Source organism: Notolepis coatsorum (assembly GCF_963971535.1).
Source record: "Notolepis coatsorum genome assembly, chromosome: 11".
Classification (NCBI taxonomy): domain Eukaryota; kingdom Metazoa; phylum Chordata; class Actinopteri; order Aulopiformes; family Paralepididae; genus Notolepis; species Notolepis coatsorum.
Window position 1 is genome coordinate 109,733,865 of NC_140175.1, and position 20,079 is coordinate 109,753,943.

General features: G+C 47.6%; 1 protein-coding gene across 1 annotated transcript in view; it reads right to left on the reverse strand.

The window, feature by feature from the left end:
* The window catches only part of LOC311237241 (intraflagellar transport protein 74 homolog), a gene marked incomplete at its 3' end in the record, with an annotated part of 94,032 nt that overhangs the window by 67,707 nt on the left and 6,246 nt on the right, over positions 1 to 20,079 (reverse strand). The window contains exons 6-7 of the mRNA XM_084325048.1: positions 17,053 to 17,112; positions 16,138 to 16,199 (exon numbers count right to left, since the gene is read on the reverse strand). Of these exons, the coding sequence (XP_084181174.1) occupies positions 16,138 to 16,199; positions 17,053 to 17,112 (122 nt within the window). The remainder of the gene's footprint in view (positions 1 to 16,137; positions 16,200 to 17,052; positions 17,113 to 20,079) is intronic.

Consider the following 20,079-nt stretch of genomic DNA (forward strand, 5'->3'; position numbering starts at 1 on the left):
ATGTGACTCTTGGTGGTGAGAGCAGCATCATCATCATCACATGTGTCTCTTGGTGGTGAGAGCAGCATCATCACATGTGTCTCTTGGTGGTGAGAGCAGCATCATCACATGTGTCTCTTGGTGGTGAGAGCAGCAGCATCACATGTGACTCTTGGTGGTGAGAGCAGCAGCATCACATGTGACTCTTGGTGGTGAGAGCAGCAGCATCACATTTACATTTACATTTACATTTAGTCATTTAGCTGACGCTTTTATCCAAAGCGACTTACAAGTTCTGTACGACAAGACAGCAAGAAGGGTATAACTCTATCAGCTGAGTAACAATGTTCATCAAAGTGTTGAGTGTTACAGTGTAGGTTAGTTTATTAGGACAAGTGCATGACAGTAAGGTTAGTCAGGGTTAGATTTTTTTTTTTTTTTTTTTTTTTTTTTTTAATCATTTCAGATAATGGTTGAAGAAGTGAGTCTTTAGTCGACGGCGAAAGATTGGACGGGATTCGGCTGTCCTAACTGGGATGGGTAGTTCATTCCACCATTGTGGGGCAAGGACTGAGAATAGGCGGCTTCTCTTTGATGACCCTCCGGGAGCTTGGATAGGAGTAGGTCTGAGGCGGCCAGAAGATGCAGAGCGTAGGGGTCTTGAGGGTGTGTAGTTAGAGACCATTGACCGGTGTGTCTCTTGGTGGTGAGAGCAGCATCATCATCACATGTGTCTCTTGGTGGTGAGAGCAGCATCATCATCACATGTGTCTCTTGGTGGTGAGAGCAGCAGCATCACATGTGACTCTTGGTGGTGAGAGCAGCAGCATCACATGTGACTCTTGGTGGTGAGAGCAGCAGCATCACATGTGACTCTTGGTGGTGAGAGCAGCAGCATCACATGTGACTCTTGGTGGTGAGAGCAGCATCATCACATGTGACTCTTGGTGGTGAGAGCAGCATCATCACATGTGACTCTTGGTGGTGAGAGCAGCAGCATCACATGTGACTCTTGGTGGTGAGAGCAGCAGCATCACATGTGTCTCTTGGTGGTGAGAGCAGCATCATCATCACATGTGTCTCTTGGTGGTGAGAGCAGCAGCAGCATCATCACATGTGACTCTTGGTGGTGAGAGCAGCAGCATCACATGTGACTCTTGGTGGTGAGAGCAGCATCATCACATGTGACTCTTGGTGGTGAGAGCAGCATCATCACATGTGACTCTTGGTGGTGAGAGCAGCAGCATCATCACATGTGTCTCTTGGTGGTGAGAGCAGCAGCAGCATCATCACATGTGTCTCTTGGTGGTGAGAGCAGCAGCAGCATCATCACATGTGTCTCTTGGTGGTGAGAGCAGCAGCAGCATCATCACATGTGTCTCTTGGTGGTGAGAGCAGCAGCAGCAGCATCATCACATGTGACTCTTGGTGGTGAGAGCAGCATCATCACATGTGTCTCTTGGTGGTGAGAGCAGCAGCAGCAGCATCACATGTGACTCTTGGTGGTGAGAGCAGCAGCAGCATCATCATCACATGTGACTCTTGGTGGTGAGAGCAGCATCATCACATGTGTCTCTTGGTGGTGAGAGCAGCAGCAGCAGCATCACATGTGACTCTTGGTGGTGAGAGCAGCAGCAGCATCATCATCACATGTGACTCTTGGTGGTGAGAGCAGCAGCATCACATGTGTCTCTTGGTGGTGAGAGCAGCATCATCATCACATGTGTCTCTTGGTGGTGAGAGCAGCATCATCACATGTGACTCTTGGTGGTGAGAGCAGCATCATCATCATCACATGTGACTCTTGGTGGTGAGAGCAGCATCATCACATGTGTCTCTTGGTGGTGAGAGCAGCAGCATCACATGTGACTCTTGGTGGTGAGAGCAGCATCATCACATGTGTCTCTTGGTGGTGAGAGCAGCAGCAGCAGCATCACATGTGACTCTTGGTGGTGAGAGCAGCAGCAGCATCATCATCACATGTGACTCTTGGTGGTGAGAGCAGCATCATCATCACATGTGACTCTTGGTGGTGAGAGCAGCATCATCATCACATGTGACTCTTGGTGGTGAGAGCAGCAGCAGCATCACATGTGACTCTTGGTGGTGAGAGCAGCATCATCATCACATGTGTCTCTTGGTGGTGAGAGCAGCATCATCATCACATGTGACTCTTGGTGGTGAGAGCAGCAGCATCACATGTGACTCTTGGTGGTGAGAGCAGCATCATCACATGTGACTCTTGGTGGTGAGAGCAGCAGCAGCATCATCATCATGTGACTCTTGGTGGTGAGAGCAGCAGCAGCATCATCATCATGTGACTCTTGGTGGTGAGAGCAGCAGCAGCAGCATCACATGTGACTCTTGGTGGTGAGAGCAGCAGCATCACATGTGTCTCTTGGTGGTGAGAGCATCATCATCATCACATGTGTCTCTTGGTGGTGAGAGCAGCAGCATCACATGTGACTCTTGGTGGTGAGAGCAGCAGCATCACATGTGTCTCTTGGTGGTGAGAGCATCATCATCATCACATGTGTCTCTTGGTGGTGAGAGCAGCAGCAGCATCATCATCACATGTGTCTCTTGGTGGTGAGAGCAGCAGCAGCAGCATCACATGTGTCTCTTGGTGGTGAGAGCAGCATCATCATCACATGTGTCTCTTGGTGGTGAGAGCAGCATCATCATCACATGTGTCTCTTGGTGGTGAGAGCAGCATCATCATCACATGTGTCTCTTGGTGGTGAGAGCAGCAGCATCACATGTGACTCTTGGTGGTGAGAGCAGCAGCATCACATGTGTCTCTTGGTGGTGAGAGCAGCAGCATCACATGTGACTCTTGGTGGTGAGAGCATCATCATCATCACATGTGTCTCTTGGTGGTGAGAGCAGCAGCATCACATGTGACTCTTGGTGGTGAGAGCAGCAGCATCACATGTGTCTCTTGGTGGTGAGAGCAGCATCATCATCATCACATGTGTCTCTTGGTGGTGAGAGCAGCAGCAGCAGCAGCATCACATGTGTCTCTTGGTGGTGAGAGCAGCAGCATCACATGTGACTCTTGGTGGTGAGAGCATCATCATCATCACATGTGTCTCTTGGTGGTGAGAGCAGCAGCATCACATGTGACTCTTGGTGGTGAGAGCAGCAGCAGCATCACATGTGTCTCTTGGTGGTGAGAGCAGCATCATCATCATCACATGTGTCTCTTGGTGGTGAGAGCAGCAGCAGCATCACATGTGTCTCTTGGTGGTGAGAGCAGCATCATCATCACATGTGTCTCTTGGTGGTGAGAGCAGCATCATCATCACATGTGTCTCTTGGTGGTGAGAGCAGCAGCATCATCATCACATGTGTCTCTTGGTGGTGAGAGCAGCAGCATCACATGTGACTCTTGGTGGTGAGAGCAGCAGCATCACATGTGTCTCTTGGTGGTGAGAGCATCATCATCATCACATGTGTCTCTTGGTGGTGAGAGCAGCAGCATCACATGTGACTCTTGGTGGTGAGAGCAGCATCATCACATGTGTCTCTTGGTGGTGAGAGCAGCAGCATCACATGTGACTCTTGGTGGTGAGAGCAGCATCATCACATGCGACTCTTGGTGGTGAGAGCAGCAGCATCACATGTGACTCTTGGTGGTGAGAGCAGCATCATCATCACATGTGTCTCTTGGTGGTGAGAGCATCATCACATGTGTCTCTTGGTGGTGAGAGCATCATCACATGTGTCTCTTGGTGGTGAGAGCATCATCATCACATGTGTCTCTTGGTGGTGAGAGCAGCATCATCATCATCACATGTGACTCTTGGTGGTGAGAGCAGCAGCAGCATCATCACATGTGACTCTTGGTGGTGAGAGCAGCATCATCATCACATGTGACTCTTGGTGGTGAGAGCAGCAGCAGCAGCATCACATGTGACTCTTGGTGGTGAGAGCAGCAGCATCACATGTGTCTCTTGGTGGTGAGAGCAGCATCATCATCATCACATGTGTCTCTTGGTGGTGAGAGCAGCAGCATCACATGTGTCTCTTGGTGGTGAGAGCAGCATCATCACATGTGTCTCTTGGTGGTGAGAGCAGCAGCATCACATGTGACTCTTGGTGGTGAGAGCAGCATCATCATCACATGTGTCTCTTGGTGGTGAGAGCAGCATCATCATCACATGTGTCTCTTGGTGGTGAGAGCAGCAGCATCATCATCATCACATGTGACTCTTGGTGGTGAGAGCAGCATCATCATCATCACATGTGTCTCTTGGTGGTGAGAGCAGCATCATCACATGTGACTCTTGGTGGTGAGAGCAGCATCATCATCACATGTGACTCTTGGTGGTGAGAGCAGCATCATCACATGTGACTCTTGGTGGTGAGAGCAGCAGCATCACATGTGACTCTTGGTGGTGAGAGCAGCATCATCATCACATGTGACTCTTGGTGGTGAGAGCAGCATCATCATCACATGTGTCTCTTGGTGGTGAGAGCAGCAGCATCACATGTGTCTCTTGGTGGTGAGAGCAGCATCATCATCACATGTGACTCTTGGTGGTGAGAGCAGCATCATCATCATCACATGTGACTCTTGGTGGTGAGAGCAGCATCATCACATGTGACTCTTGGTGGTGAGAGCAGCATCATCACATGTGACTCTTGGTGGTGAGAGCAGCATCATCACATGTGTCTCTTGGTGGTGAGAGCAGCATCATCATCACATGTGACTCTTGGTGGTGAGAGCAGCATCATCATCACATGTGTCTCTTGGTGGTGAGAGCAGCAGCATCACATGTGTCTCTTGGTGGTGAGAGCAGCATCATCACATGTGACTCTTGGTGGTGAGAGCAGCATCATCATCATCACATGTGACTCTTGGTGGTGAGAGCAGCATCATCACATGTGACTCTTGGTGGTGAGAGCAGCATCATCACATGTGACTCTTGGTGGTGAGAGCAGCAGCATCACATGTGTCTCTTGGTGGTGAGAGCAGCAGCATCATCACATGTGACTCTTGGTGGTGAGAGCAGCATCATCATCACATGTGACTCTTGGTGGTGAGAGCAGCAGCAGCATCATCACATGTGACTCTTGGTGGTGAGAGCAGCATCATCATCATCATCACATGTGTCTCTTGGTGGTGAGAGCAGCATCATCACATGTGTCTCTTGGTGGTGAGAGCAGCATCATCATCACATGTGACTCTTGGTGGTGAGAGCAGCAGCAGCATCATCATCACATGTGACTCTTGGTGGTGAGAGCAGCAGCAGCATCATCATCACATGTGACTCTTGGTGGTGAGAGCAGCAGCATCATCACATGTGTCTCTTGGTGGTGAGAGCAGCATCATCATCATCACATGTGACTCTTGGTGGTGAGAGCAGCATCATCATCATCACATGTGTCTCTTGGTGGTGAGAGCAGCAGCATCACATGTGACTCTTGGTGGTGAGAGCAGCATCATCATCATCACATGTGACTCTTGGTGGTGAGAGCAGCAGCAGCAGCAGCATCACATGTGTCTCTTGGTGGTGAGAGCAGCATCATCACATGTGACTCTTGGTGGTGAGAGCAGCATCATCACATGTGTCTCTTGGTGGTGAGAGCATCATCATCATCACATGTGTCTCTTGGTGGTGAGAGCAGCAGCATCACATGTGACTCTTGGTGGTGAGAGCAGCAGCATCACATGTGTCTCTTGGTGGTGAGAGCATCATCATCATCACATGTGTCTCTTGGTGGTGAGAGCAGCAGCAGCATCATCATCACATGTGTCTCTTGGTGGTGAGAGCAGCAGCAGCAGCATCACATGTGTCTCTTGGTGGTGAGAGCAGCATCATCATCACATGTGTCTCTTGGTGGTGAGAGCAGCATCATCATCACATGTGTCTCTTGGTGGTGAGAGCAGCATCATCATCACATGTGTCTCTTGGTGGTGAGAGCAGCAGCATCACATGTGACTCTTGGTGGTGAGAGCAGCAGCATCACATGTGTCTCTTGGTGGTGAGAGCAGCAGCATCACATGTGACTCTTGGTGGTGAGAGCATCATCATCATCACATGTGTCTCTTGGTGGTGAGAGCAGCAGCATCACATGTGACTCTTGGTGGTGAGAGCAGCAGCATCACATGTGTCTCTTGGTGGTGAGAGCAGCATCATCATCATCACATGTGTCTCTTGGTGGTGAGAGCAGCAGCAGCAGCAGCATCACATGTGTCTCTTGGTGGTGAGAGCAGCAGCATCACATGTGACTCTTGGTGGTGAGAGCATCATCATCATCACATGTGTCTCTTGGTGGTGAGAGCAGCAGCATCACATGTGACTCTTGGTGGTGAGAGCAGCAGCAGCATCACATGTGTCTCTTGGTGGTGAGAGCAGCATCATCATCATCACATGTGTCTCTTGGTGGTGAGAGCAGCAGCAGCATCACATGTGTCTCTTGGTGGTGAGAGCAGCATCATCATCACATGTGTCTCTTGGTGGTGAGAGCAGCATCATCATCACATGTGTCTCTTGGTGGTGAGAGCAGCAGCATCATCATCACATGTGTCTCTTGGTGGTGAGAGCAGCAGCATCACATGTGACTCTTGGTGGTGAGAGCAGCAGCATCACATGTGTCTCTTGGTGGTGAGAGCATCATCATCATCACATGTGTCTCTTGGTGGTGAGAGCAGCAGCATCACATGTGACTCTTGGTGGTGAGAGCAGCATCATCACATGTGTCTCTTGGTGGTGAGAGCAGCAGCATCACATGTGACTCTTGGTGGTGAGAGCAGCATCATCACATGCGACTCTTGGTGGTGAGAGCAGCAGCATCACATGTGACTCTTGGTGGTGAGAGCAGCATCATCATCACATGTGTCTCTTGGTGGTGAGAGCATCATCACATGTGTCTCTTGGTGGTGAGAGCATCATCACATGTGTCTCTTGGTGGTGAGAGCATCATCATCACATGTGTCTCTTGGTGGTGAGAGCAGCATCATCATCATCACATGTGACTCTTGGTGGTGAGAGCAGCAGCAGCATCATCACATGTGACTCTTGGTGGTGAGAGCAGCATCATCATCACATGTGACTCTTGGTGGTGAGAGCAGCAGCAGCAGCATCACATGTGACTCTTGGTGGTGAGAGCAGCAGCATCACATGTGTCTCTTGGTGGTGAGAGCAGCATCATCATCATCACATGTGTCTCTTGGTGGTGAGAGCAGCAGCATCACATGTGTCTCTTGGTGGTGAGAGCAGCATCATCACATGTGTCTCTTGGTGGTGAGAGCAGCAGCATCACATGTGACTCTTGGTGGTGAGAGCAGCATCATCATCACATGTGTCTCTTGGTGGTGAGAGCAGCATCATCATCACATGTGTCTCTTGGTGGTGAGAGCAGCAGCATCATCATCATCACATGTGACTCTTGGTGGTGAGAGCAGCATCATCATCATCACATGTGTCTCTTGGTGGTGAGAGCAGCATCATCACATGTGACTCTTGGTGGTGAGAGCAGCATCATCATCACATGTGACTCTTGGTGGTGAGAGCAGCATCATCACATGTGACTCTTGGTGGTGAGAGCAGCAGCATCACATGTGACTCTTGGTGGTGAGAGCAGCATCATCATCACATGTGACTCTTGGTGGTGAGAGCAGCATCATCATCACATGTGTCTCTTGGTGGTGAGAGCAGCAGCATCACATGTGTCTCTTGGTGGTGAGAGCAGCATCATCATCACATGTGACTCTTGGTGGTGAGAGCAGCATCATCATCATCACATGTGACTCTTGGTGGTGAGAGCAGCATCATCACATGTGACTCTTGGTGGTGAGAGCAGCATCATCACATGTGACTCTTGGTGGTGAGAGCAGCATCATCACATGTGTCTCTTGGTGGTGAGAGCAGCATCATCATCACATGTGACTCTTGGTGGTGAGAGCAGCATCATCATCACATGTGTCTCTTGGTGGTGAGAGCAGCAGCATCACATGTGTCTCTTGGTGGTGAGAGCAGCATCATCACATGTGACTCTTGGTGGTGAGAGCAGCATCATCATCATCACATGTGACTCTTGGTGGTGAGAGCAGCATCATCACATGTGACTCTTGGTGGTGAGAGCAGCATCATCACATGTGACTCTTGGTGGTGAGAGCAGCAGCATCACATGTGTCTCTTGGTGGTGAGAGCAGCAGCATCATCACATGTGACTCTTGGTGGTGAGAGCAGCATCATCATCACATGTGACTCTTGGTGGTGAGAGCAGCAGCAGCATCATCACATGTGACTCTTGGTGGTGAGAGCAGCATCATCATCATCATCACATGTGTCTCTTGGTGGTGAGAGCAGCATCATCACATGTGTCTCTTGGTGGTGAGAGCAGCATCATCATCACATGTGACTCTTGGTGGTGAGAGCAGCAGCAGCATCATCATCACATGTGACTCTTGGTGGTGAGAGCAGCAGCAGCATCATCATCACATGTGACTCTTGGTGGTGAGAGCAGCAGCATCATCACATGTGTCTCTTGGTGGTGAGAGCAGCATCATCATCATCACATGTGACTCTTGGTGGTGAGAGCAGCATCATCATCATCACATGTGTCTCTTGGTGGTGAGAGCAGCAGCATCACATGTGACTCTTGGTGGTGAGAGCAGCATCATCATCATCACATGTGACTCTTGGTGGTGAGAGCAGCAGCAGCAGCAGCATCACATGTGTCTCTTGGTGGTGAGAGCAGCATCATCACATGTGACTCTTGGTGGTGAGAGCAGCATCATCACATGTGTCTCTTGGTGGTGAGAGCAGCATCATCACATGTGTCTCTTGGTGGTGAGAGCAGCAGCAGCATCATCATCACATGTGACTCTTGGTGGTGAGAGCAGCAGCATCATCACATGTGACTCTTGGTGGTGAGAGCAGCAGCAGCATCATCACATGTGACTCTTGGTGGTGAGAGCAGCATCATCACATGTGACTCTTGGTGGTGAGAGCAGCATCATCACATGTGACTCTTGGTGGTGAGAGCAGCATCATCATCATCATCACATGTGTCTCTTGGTGGTGAGAGCAGCATCATCATCATCATCACATGTGTCTCTTGGTGGTGAGAGCAGCATCATCATCATCATCATCATCACATGTGTCTCTTGGTGGTGAGAGCAGCATCATCATCACATGTGACTCTTGGTGGTGAGAGCAGCATCATCACATGTGACTCTTGGTGGTGAGAGCAGCAGCAGCACATGTGACTCTTGGTGGTGAGAGCAGCATCATCATCACATGTGACTCTTGGTGGTGAGAGCAGCAGCATCATCACATGTGACTCTTGGTGGTGAGAGCAGCATCATCACATGTGACTCTTGGTGGTGAGAGCAGCAGCAGCATCACATGTGACTCTTGGTGGTGAGAGCAGCATCATCATCACATGTGTCTCTTGGTGGTGAGAGCAGCAGCAGCATCATCACATGTGACTCTTGGTGGTGAGAGCAGCATCATCACATGTGTCTCTTGGTGGTGAGAGCAGCATCATCACATGTGTCTCTTGGTGGTGAGAGCAGCAGCATCACATGTGTCTCTTGGTGGTGAGAGCAGCAGCAGCAGCAGCATCACATGTGTCTCTTGGTGGTGAGAGCAGCATCATCACATGTGTCTCTTGGTGGTGAGAGCAGCATCATCACATGTGTCTCTTGGTGGTGAGAGCAGCATCATCATCACATGTGTCTCTTGGTGGTGAGAGCAGCATCATCATCACATGTGACTCTTGGTGGTGAGAGCAGTAGCAGCAGCAGCATCACATGTGTCTCTTGGTGGTGAGAGCAGCATCATCATCACATGTGACTCTTGGTGGTGAGAGCAGCATCATCACATGTGACTCTTGGTGGTGAGAGCAGCATCATCACATGTGTCTCTTGGTGGTGAGAGCAGCATCATCACATGTGACTCTTGGTGGTGAGAGCAGCATCATCACATGTGACTCTTGGTGGTGAGAGCAGCATCATCATCACATGTGACTCTTGGTGGTGAGAGCAGCATCATCATCACATGTGACTCTTGGTGGTGAGAGCAGCAGCAGCATCACATGTGACTCTTGGTGGTGAGAGCAGCAGCATCACATGTGTCTCTTGGTGGTGAGAGCAGCAGCAGCATCACATGTGACTCTTGGTGGTGAGAGCAGCAGCATCACATGTGTCTCTTGGTGGTGAGAGCATCAGCATCATCACATGTGACTCTTGGTGGTGAGAGCAGCAGCATCACATGTGACTCTTGGTGGTGAGAGCAGCATCATCATCATCACATGTGACTCTTGGTGGTGAGAGCAGCAGCATCACATGTGTCTCTTGGTGGTGAGAGCAGCATCATCATCACATGTGTCTCTTGGTGGTGAGAGCAGCAGCATCATCACATGTGACTCTTGGTGGTGAGAGCAGCAGCATCACATGTGTCTCTTGGTGGTGAGAGCAGCAGCAGCAGCATCACATGTGACTCTTGGTGGTGAGAGCAGCAGCAGCATCACATGTGACTCTTGGTGGTGAGAGCAGCAGCAGCAGCATCATCACATGTGTCTCTTGGTGGTGAGAGCAGCAGCATCACATGTGTCTCTTGGTGGTGAGAGCAGCAGCAGCAGCATCACATGTGACTCTTGGTGGTGAGAGCAGCAGCAGCATCATCATCACATGTGACTCTTGGTGGTGAGAGCAGCAGCAGCAGCATCACATGTGTCTCTTGGTGGTGAGAGCAGCAGCAGCATCACATGTGACTCTTGGTGGTGAGAGCAGCAGCATCATCACATGTGTCTCTTGGTGGTGAGAGCAGCAGCAGCAGCATCATCACATGTGACTCTTGGTGGTGAGAGCAGCAGCAGCAGCATCACATGTGTCTCTTGGTGGTGAGAGCAGCAGCAGCATCATCATCACATGTGTCTCTTGGTGGTGAGAGCAGCAGCAGCAGCATCACATGTGTCTCTTGGTGGTGAGAGCAGCAGCAGCAGCATCACATGTGACTATTGGTGGTGAGAGCAGCATCATCATCACATGTGTCTCTTGGTGGTGAGAGCAGCATCATCATCACATGTGACTCTTGGTGGTGAGAGCAGCAGCAGCATCATCATCACATGTGACTCTTGGTGGTGAGAGCAGCAGCAGCATCACATGTGTCTCTTGGTGGTGAGAGCAGCAGCAGCATCACATGTGTCTCTTGGTGGTGAGAGCAGCAGCAGCAGCATCACATGTGACTCTTGGTGGTGAGAGCAGCAGCAGCAGCATCACATGTGTCTCTTGGTGGTGAGAGCAGCAGCAGCATCATCATCACATGTGACTCTTGCGTGACGAGAGCAGCAGCATCACATGTGCGAGACGCCACAGTTCAAGCGAGGTGGATCTAAACCAGCGCGTAGTTCCATCTGTGCTGCACAGTCCTCCTGCGGTGCTTTTGAGCACATGATCTACCGATGGAGGCTGCAGCACTTGGGGCTGAGCGACACAACGTACTGAAGCCTCTCAGATAAAAACAGTGGATTTTCACTAACACACCAAATCTACATTTGCATTTCTTTATAACCGACCCGGTTCAGTTGAGTTTGGCCCCGAACTGAAGAAGAAACCGTCCCAAACCCAACAGATAAACTCAGCCTCTTCTTCATCTAAATCAACTTTATCAAACCATAAACAAGGCGGCCTGTTGGGATGTTAGATCCTGAAAAACTGATTTTATATGTCTGCACTTTATGTGATCATTTTATGCCTGTCTTTTTTCTATTGTGAAGCACTTTGAGCTGCAGTTTCTGTATGAAAGGTGCTAGACAAAAAATAAAGTTTATAATTATTATTATTATTATTATTATTATTATTATTATTATTATTATTATTATTATTATCTGCTTTGGACCGCCCTCTTCCTCGCGTTCCAGCCCTGGTACAGCAGTCTCTGAGACATGACGTCCTCTTCCTCGGACATAAGGACCCTGTTTGGTTCCAGCCCTGGTACAGTAGTGTCTGAGACATGACGTCCTCTTCCTCGGACATAAGGACCCTGTTTGGTTCCAGCCCTGGTACAGTAGTCTCTGAGACATGACGTCCTCTTCCTCGGGACATAAGGACCCTGTTTGGTTCCAGCCCTGGTACAGTAGTGTCTGAGACATGACGTCCTCTTCCTCGGGACATAAGGACCCTGTTTGGTTCCAGCCCTGGTACAGTAGTGTCTGAGACATGACGTCCTCTTCCTCGGGACATAAGGACCCTGTTTGGTTCCAGCCCTGGTACAGTAGTGTCTGAGACATGACGTCCTCTTCCTCGGACATAAGGACCCTGTTTGGTTCCAGCCCTGGTACAGTAGTGTCTGAGACATGACGTCCTCTTCCTCGGGACATAAGGACCCTGTTTGGTTCCAGCCCTGGTACAGTAGTGTCTGAGACATGACGTCCTCTTCCTCGGGACATAAGGACCCTGTTTGGTTCCAGCCCTGGTACAGTAGTGTCTGAGACATGACGTCCTCTTCCTCGGGACATAAGGATCCTGTTTGGTTCCAGCCCTGGTACAGTAGTGTCTGAGACATGACGTCCTCTTCCTCGGACATAAGGACCCTGTTTGGTTCCAGCCCTGGTACAGTAGTGTCTGAGACATGACGTCCTCTTCCTCGGGACATAAGGACCCTGTTTGGTTCCAGCCCTGGTACAGTAGTGTCTGAGACATGACGTCCTCTTCCTCGGACATAAGGACCCTGTTTGGTTCCAGCCCTGGTACAGTAGTCTCTGAGACATGACGTCCTCTTCCTCGGGACATAAGGACCCTGTTTGGTTCCAGCCCTGGTACAGTAGTGTCTGAGACATGATGTCCTCTTCCTCGGGACATAAGGACCCTGTTTGGTTCCAGCCCTGGTACAGTAGTGTCTGAGACATGATGTCCTCTTCCTCGGGACATAAGGACCCTGTTTGGTTCCAGCCCTGGTACAGTAGTGTCTGAGACATGACGTCCTCTTCCTCGGGACATAAGGACCCTGTTTGGTTCCAGCCCTGGTACAGTAGTGTCTGAGACATGACGTCCTCTTCCTCGGGACATAAGGATCCTGTTTGGTTCCAGCCCTGGTACAGTAGTGTCTGAGACATGACGTCCTCTTCCTCGGGACATAAGGACCCTGTTTGGTTCCAGCCCTGGTACAGCAGTGTCTGAGACATGACGTCCTCTTCCTCGGGACATAAGGATCCTGTTTGGTTCCAGCCCTGGTACAGTAGTGTCTGAGACATGACGTCCTCTTCCTCGGGACATAAGGACCCTGTTTGGTTCCAGCCCTGGTACAGCAGTGTCTGAGACATGACGTCCTCTTCCTCGGGACATAAGGACCCTGTTTGGTTCCAGCCCTGGTACAGTAGTGTCTGAGACATGACGTCCTCTTCCTCGGACATAAGGACCCTGTTTGGTTCCAGCCCTGGTACAGTAGTGTCTGAGACATGATGTCCTCTTCCTCGGGACATAAGGACCCTGTTTGGTTCCAGCCCTGGTACAGTAGTGTCTGAGACATGACGTCCTCTTCCTCGGGACATAAGGATCCTGTTTGGTTCCAGCCCTGGTACAGCAGTGTCTGAGACATGACGTCCTCTTCCTCGGGACATAAGGACCCTGTTTGGTTCCAGCCCTGGTACAGTAGTGTCTGAGACATGACGTCCTCTTCCTCGGGACATAAGGATCCTGTTTGGTTCCAGCCCTGGTACAATAGTGTCTGAGACATGACGTCCTCTTCCTCGGGACATAAGGTAGGCTTGGGCGGTATGGCGGTATTACGGTATACCAGGGTATTTTGAAATCCCATCGGTATGATTATCGATACCGTGACGTCACAGACTGTGCGCCAAATCACAGATGCGTTTCTTTATATTACACTGACAGAGTTTTAACAGGGACGGCTGGTTGGTTGTAGTGCACAGCACGCGCCAGCAGAGGGCAGGGCAGTCTGTCTTGCCCTCTCTCAGTCAGAGCTCATACAGAGCAGAGCAGAGCTGAGCCGGAGACGCAACGCGCGTGTTCCTGTCGGTCTTCCATCTCGCATGTGTGACTTATTCTTCTATAGAATGCGGTTATGGACCGGTGGCCGTCCGTTTATTAAGGTCGAATGGACCATGGGTCAACTTCCAGACATCGGATGATTGTGGATTCGGGTATCGAAACGTTTTTCTAAAGTTTTGAGAGTACGGATTCGTGCATGAATGTGGACCCGGGAACACGTTGTTTGGGTAAGTCAGTTATGTTATGGTTAAGCGTATGGAAGATGAACGTATGAGAGTCCGGATATCTTTTCTGCAAATGCGGGACGTTAAAGGCCAACCTTCATGTTGTATTTTTGTTCAATAAACAATGTGGACTAGGCCAACGGTGACTTTCATGAAGAAGGGAAAAAAAAGTATTGAAATTGACCCAGTTTTAGCATTTTTATCAAACATTTTGTCTGCCCAACACAATCACCACGCACGTGGATATTTTAATCAATGGTTCATAACGTGCGTGTGTAATCGAAATGATGTCGTCACAAGAGGTGCAGGGCACCAGGGGGCTCACCAGGGGGCGCTGAGAGTCACACACAGCTAGTGGCAGGCACTGAGAGCCTTGCTACTACTAGCCGAATTAAAATGTATCTGTTTCACCTAACAACACTATTGCTCCGTGATCATAGCCATCCATCTCTAAAGCTAACCACTATTTGTAAAAGCAACAACCACGTTACCATATTTGTAATAATGTAAATCATTGTGTCGTTGTACATATTGTGTACACCGTTATAAGCTAACATAGCTTAGCTTGGTAGCTATTGTGCTAACAACATATCCCGACGGTTGGTTCTCTCCTCTCTGTACACCCCCGTCCCCACGGGTACCCTGCCGGGGAGCCCATGGACGCGACAACGGCGGCAGCCGTAGGGTGCTCGAGCCCGCCGTAACGCTAGTGGTACATGATAGCTATGAGCTAACTAACGCTACGGCCGCCGCTGTTGTCGCGTCCACAAGCTCCCCGGCAGGACACCCGGGAGGACGGGGGCACACAAAGAGGAGAGAACCACCCCAAATCGAGCACTCATGCCGGCCGACAAGCCGGACACCGCGGTTGTTGTTAGCACAACAGTAGCCCACTGTGATGCACCGAGTGGGCCACCATTGATCAACATGCAGCGACGTGTAGCTTGCATGATGTGTGTGTAGTGCTTTGCCACACAGGTCTGAGAAGAGGACCTGCACATGATTTTACTCGTTCCCCAAACTCCTCTACATGCCCCGATCTCAAATGGTTCACGACAGTAGACATAATGCTAACGTTAGCCAGCGCCATATATCGAGTAGTACTATGACCCGGACGAGCATAAGGCATACGTTTCCTGAAGTGACGTCACGGCCGTGCTAGCGTCTGATAAGCTTTTAGATTCGGCTCATTAATATGCACCTGTAGTGACGTCGGCGTTTGATAAGCTTTTTTGATTCGCGCGTGCATGTTATTCGTGCGTGGACCTTTTTAACTCTTTCGGAGTGGCATTTCCGGTGTCAAATGGAAAAAAATAAATAATGAAATTATATACCAATGATGTAAACTACCCATAATTGATCAGTAGGGTTTAACCTGGATGTTGGGCTTTAATAATAATATAATTGTCCAAGTTATGAATGCCAGGAGTGTTTGTTGTTTGGTAAACCTTTCCGGTTCGACTGTGTGTGCGTATTGGCTTCGGTGATTCGGTACAGGGGTTTAACGGCTTAAGCTGGGTTTTGATTGTCAGTTAATCGATGCAGATTCAATTTTGTGCGTCTATGTGTAGTTGTGTACTACTGTCGTGAGTTTGTGAGTCACATTGGTCTAATTTCACTCTCCGTTATACGTTCCGTATGACTCGTTTTATATCGGTGTGTCTCGAATGTGCGCGCTGTGCAGTCTGTTGGTAACACGGGTCGCTAAGGAATTTAACGTGTGCTTGCTTATGTAGAAACAATGCAAGATAACGAGACCTTTCATTATAACGTCTTCCCGCTGATGAAATGAACATCATACCATCATATACTGTATACCGGGGTGTGATGTCAGCAAGGTATGACGGTATGAAAAAAATGATACCGCCCAAGCCTAATAAGGACCCTGTTTGGTTCCAGCCCTGGTACAGTAGTGGCTGAGACGAGAGCAACAATAACGCAGAAATGAACACAATGTACACTTACTCTCGTCTCTCTGTGAAGATGGTGTCTATACTCTGTGCCTCTCTGTCGTTCTTGGCTTTTAGCTGAGAGAGAGAGTGGGGGAGAGTGGGGGAGAGAGAAAAAGAGAGAGAGAGAGAGAGAAAGAGAGAGAGAAAGAAAGAGAGAAAGAGAAATAGAGGAAGAGAGAGAGAGAGAACAAGTTTACGTTATGTTATGAACCTGAAAGCGATACAGCTGCCCGCTGACTTGGTCTCATGACAACAAGCTCATCAGCTTCACGTGTTATTGATGGGCTTCATGTGAATCACATGTGTGACGATTGTCTCAAGTGTGTAACTAAGTATGGAATTATCAAATAAAATCAATCTGCTCCATTTCTATTTAGTGTGTTATATATCTTTTTAACTGTAAGCACTTCAAAGACGAACCCTGCTTTAACCCTTTCACTGCGACAATACACAGAATGTTAACCCTTTCACTGCCACACAACAGCAGGTTAACCATTTCACTGCCACACTACAGAAGGTTAACCCTTTACTATCACACTACCGACGGTAACCGTTGGTAGTGTGATAGTAAAGGGTTAACCTTCTGTAGTGTGGCAGTGAAAGGGTTAACTAGCAGTATCTGCACACCGCTCATTCTCTGTGCTCACCAAGATACAGGGATGTGGAAACAACAAAAATGTTCAAAGAACAGTCAAAAAGACATTTGGATTTTTATCTAGCATTACAAAGAATCACCATCGACAAAACAGAACCTAAAAAAAAAACAAGAAAAATTACAATAATACATCAAATAAATAAATAATTCCACAATCCCTCTGTCCCTCCTCCACAATACCCGAGGATCCCATGGTAGAACAAAATAAGTTCATAATATAAACGATATGATTGCAGCATGTAATATTGTCGGATTTAAATCAGAAGTGCTCACCATCTTGACGTCGTTCGTAAGTTCCTCCATCTCTGTGTTGGTGTTCAACATGTCAACCAGCTGCAGAACAAAAAACATAAATCAGACCTACCGACAATAGAGAAATAAAAACCATCCTGGACTCATTTAGATGTATTGTTTTCCATCACATGTCTTCATTACCAGGCTACTGACATTCATGCCGATTCATGCCTTCTTCTAGTGTCTGCAGATGTAAGTAGAGTAAAAGCCAGCTGACAATGCACAACAATTGCAAAATTGCAAAATAAATTCAGATAATTACTCCAGCTTGGGTGACAGGATTACGAATGACTTCAACAGATGGTCCAAATTAAAAAATGAATTACAGGCCCGTGCGTCAATAATTAAAATTAATATTTTACCCAGAATTAACTTTATCAGCTCCATGCTCCCGTTACCTCCTCCTGTTGGTTACTGGCAGAAATTGCACTCTGCCTCATATAAATTCGTTTGGAACAATAAACGCCCGCGCTTGAAGAGATCAACTGCCCAAAGGAGTAAACTCGATGGGGGCTTAGCATTTACAGACTTTAAATATTATTTTCAAGCTTTCTCTCTGAGACCTCTGATCACTTGGTTTGACGCTCAAGCAGCTGTATCTAGGCGACCATTGGAGGAGAAGTTGGTGTCCCCATATAGACTTCAGGATATTGTGTATACCAACATATCAATTAAACAATGTAAATTACGATTTGGCCCTCTTATCACACATGTGATCCAGACTTGGCGTGACACTCAGAAAGTGGGTACTAAACGCCATCAATGGCACACGCATTCCCCTCTATTTAATAACAATCTTCTCCTTATTGGACAACAACCTATTAGGTACCCTAGATGGGGAAAAAAAGGCATCCACACGTTGGGGGATATCTTCGATAACTCTGGTCTCCGCTCTTTCCAGGATCTATCCAACGGATATGATCTCCCCGGAACCTCCTTTTTCTTTTATTTACAAATAAGAGCAGCTCTGAAGGCTCATGGAGTGCCATGGGACGCTCCACTAGTGCATCACCGCTTTCACAAATTATTTTATGACAAAGAGACATCGAGAGGCTTCGTTTCTGACTTTTATCGCCATTTACTCATGTCCTCGTATAAAGACCTCCCCCTGGATACGATTTGGAGAAAGGATGTCCCGGAGTTGGATGTAGATTTTGATTGGGATGCAGTCTGGGAAAATGTTCGGTTATCCTCACACAACCCAGATCACCAACAGATTCACCTACATTTTATTCACAGGACTTATTTAACCCCTAGACCAGGGGTAGGCAACCCTAGGCACGCGTGCCTGCATAGGCACAGGGGGCAGCAGTAAAGAAAAAAAAAAGAAAAAAAAAAGTATAATTTTTTTTTTTTTTTTTTTTTGCTCTGAAATATTATAGTGAAATATTTTGCACTGTTGTCACATATATCTTGTTGAAATCCTCCCACAGGTTCTTTTTACTACCACATATTTAATTGAGACCCTTTATTTGTTTATTATTTCAATTTAGCTGGAAATACATTGCTACATCATTCAGTAACATTTGCAGAGCCTTATAACAAAAACATTATTACGGTCACCATTGTGACCAATGGGATTAATCAACAAATTGTATTATTTATTTTTCTATTTCATTGAACATTGCACATGTTAAAAGCCATTTCTTTACTAAAAATGTGAGTATTACCAAGTCAACTTGTGTTCTTAAAACAATGACAATAAACATAGTTTTATTAGGTTGAAATAATGTGGTTGTGTTCTTATTTTTCTGTTAACTTATTATGGATTGAAAACTGAAAACCTTAATGCACAGTAACTGAATTCAATATTTTTAAGTTCTGGTAACTTATTATTATTATTTTTTTTACAGTGTAGTCTTGCGATCAATCAAAACTTATTTACACGATATACCTCACATTCACCCTCCATTCACATCCTGGTGTTCTCCTGGTGTTCTCCATTAGGCCTGTAGGTGGAGCTATGACAGCACACGTACAGTACACACCGATGGTGTGTGATGTGTCCAAAAATGAATGGGCAAATGTGAGTGAATGTGAGTGAAACAGCTGAGTGTATGCAGCTGTTTGTCTGCATTGCATCCCCCCCCCAACTCAGATTTAGGGTTGATACAACCATCATAATAATATTGTTAATAATAACAATAACAATAATGATGTAATAATGTAAAAAGTATCATTAAAAATACCTGATTATGAGAAAAAAAAATTACGATGCATGGAATATTGTTGAGGCACACTAGTTACAACTATATTTCAAACAGGCACTCCATGTCAAAAAGGTTGCTGACCCCTGCCCTAGACGATTGAATTTAATGGGTCTCAGACCTGACTCTCTATGTACCTTGTGTCCAAACGGTGCCACAGGTACATTTATGCATATGTACTGGGAATGCCCGCCTGTTGTGATTTTTTGGGAAAATGTTACATCTCAGCTCTCAGACATTTTCTCTTTGACCATACCTGTATCTCCTTCTGTATTGTTATTGAATGATGTCTCTCAATTACCGACCTCTATACAGGTGAAAAGACTCATTTTGGCCGGCCTCACAGCCGCAGAAAAATGTATTGCCTCACGTTGGTTTCGCCCAGACAGACTCTGTCCAAAGATATGGTTTCTCACCTACCTTGACGTGATCTATTTGGAGATATCCACGGCACGTGTTATAGGGGTTAAGGAATCTAATATCGCAATTTGTTTGGAAATTTTTTTTTGATTTTTGTTTTCGATTACTGAATAATGTATTGTGAGTGTGACTCATGTTGAGGTCCTTGGGTGAGCGGGGGGGGAGAGAACGAGCAAGTGTCCATGTAGGATGATCACTGTACAGTCTGTCTCAGTTATTGTCTTGACATGTGGTGTTAGGTTATTGTCCTGGGAAGTCTTTTTATGTATTATTATTATTGTATTGTGATATGTTTTGTTTCATGTTAAAAAAATAATAATAATAAAAAATAATTTGATCCAAAAAAATAATAATCAGATTAATTAATATCTCTCTTTCT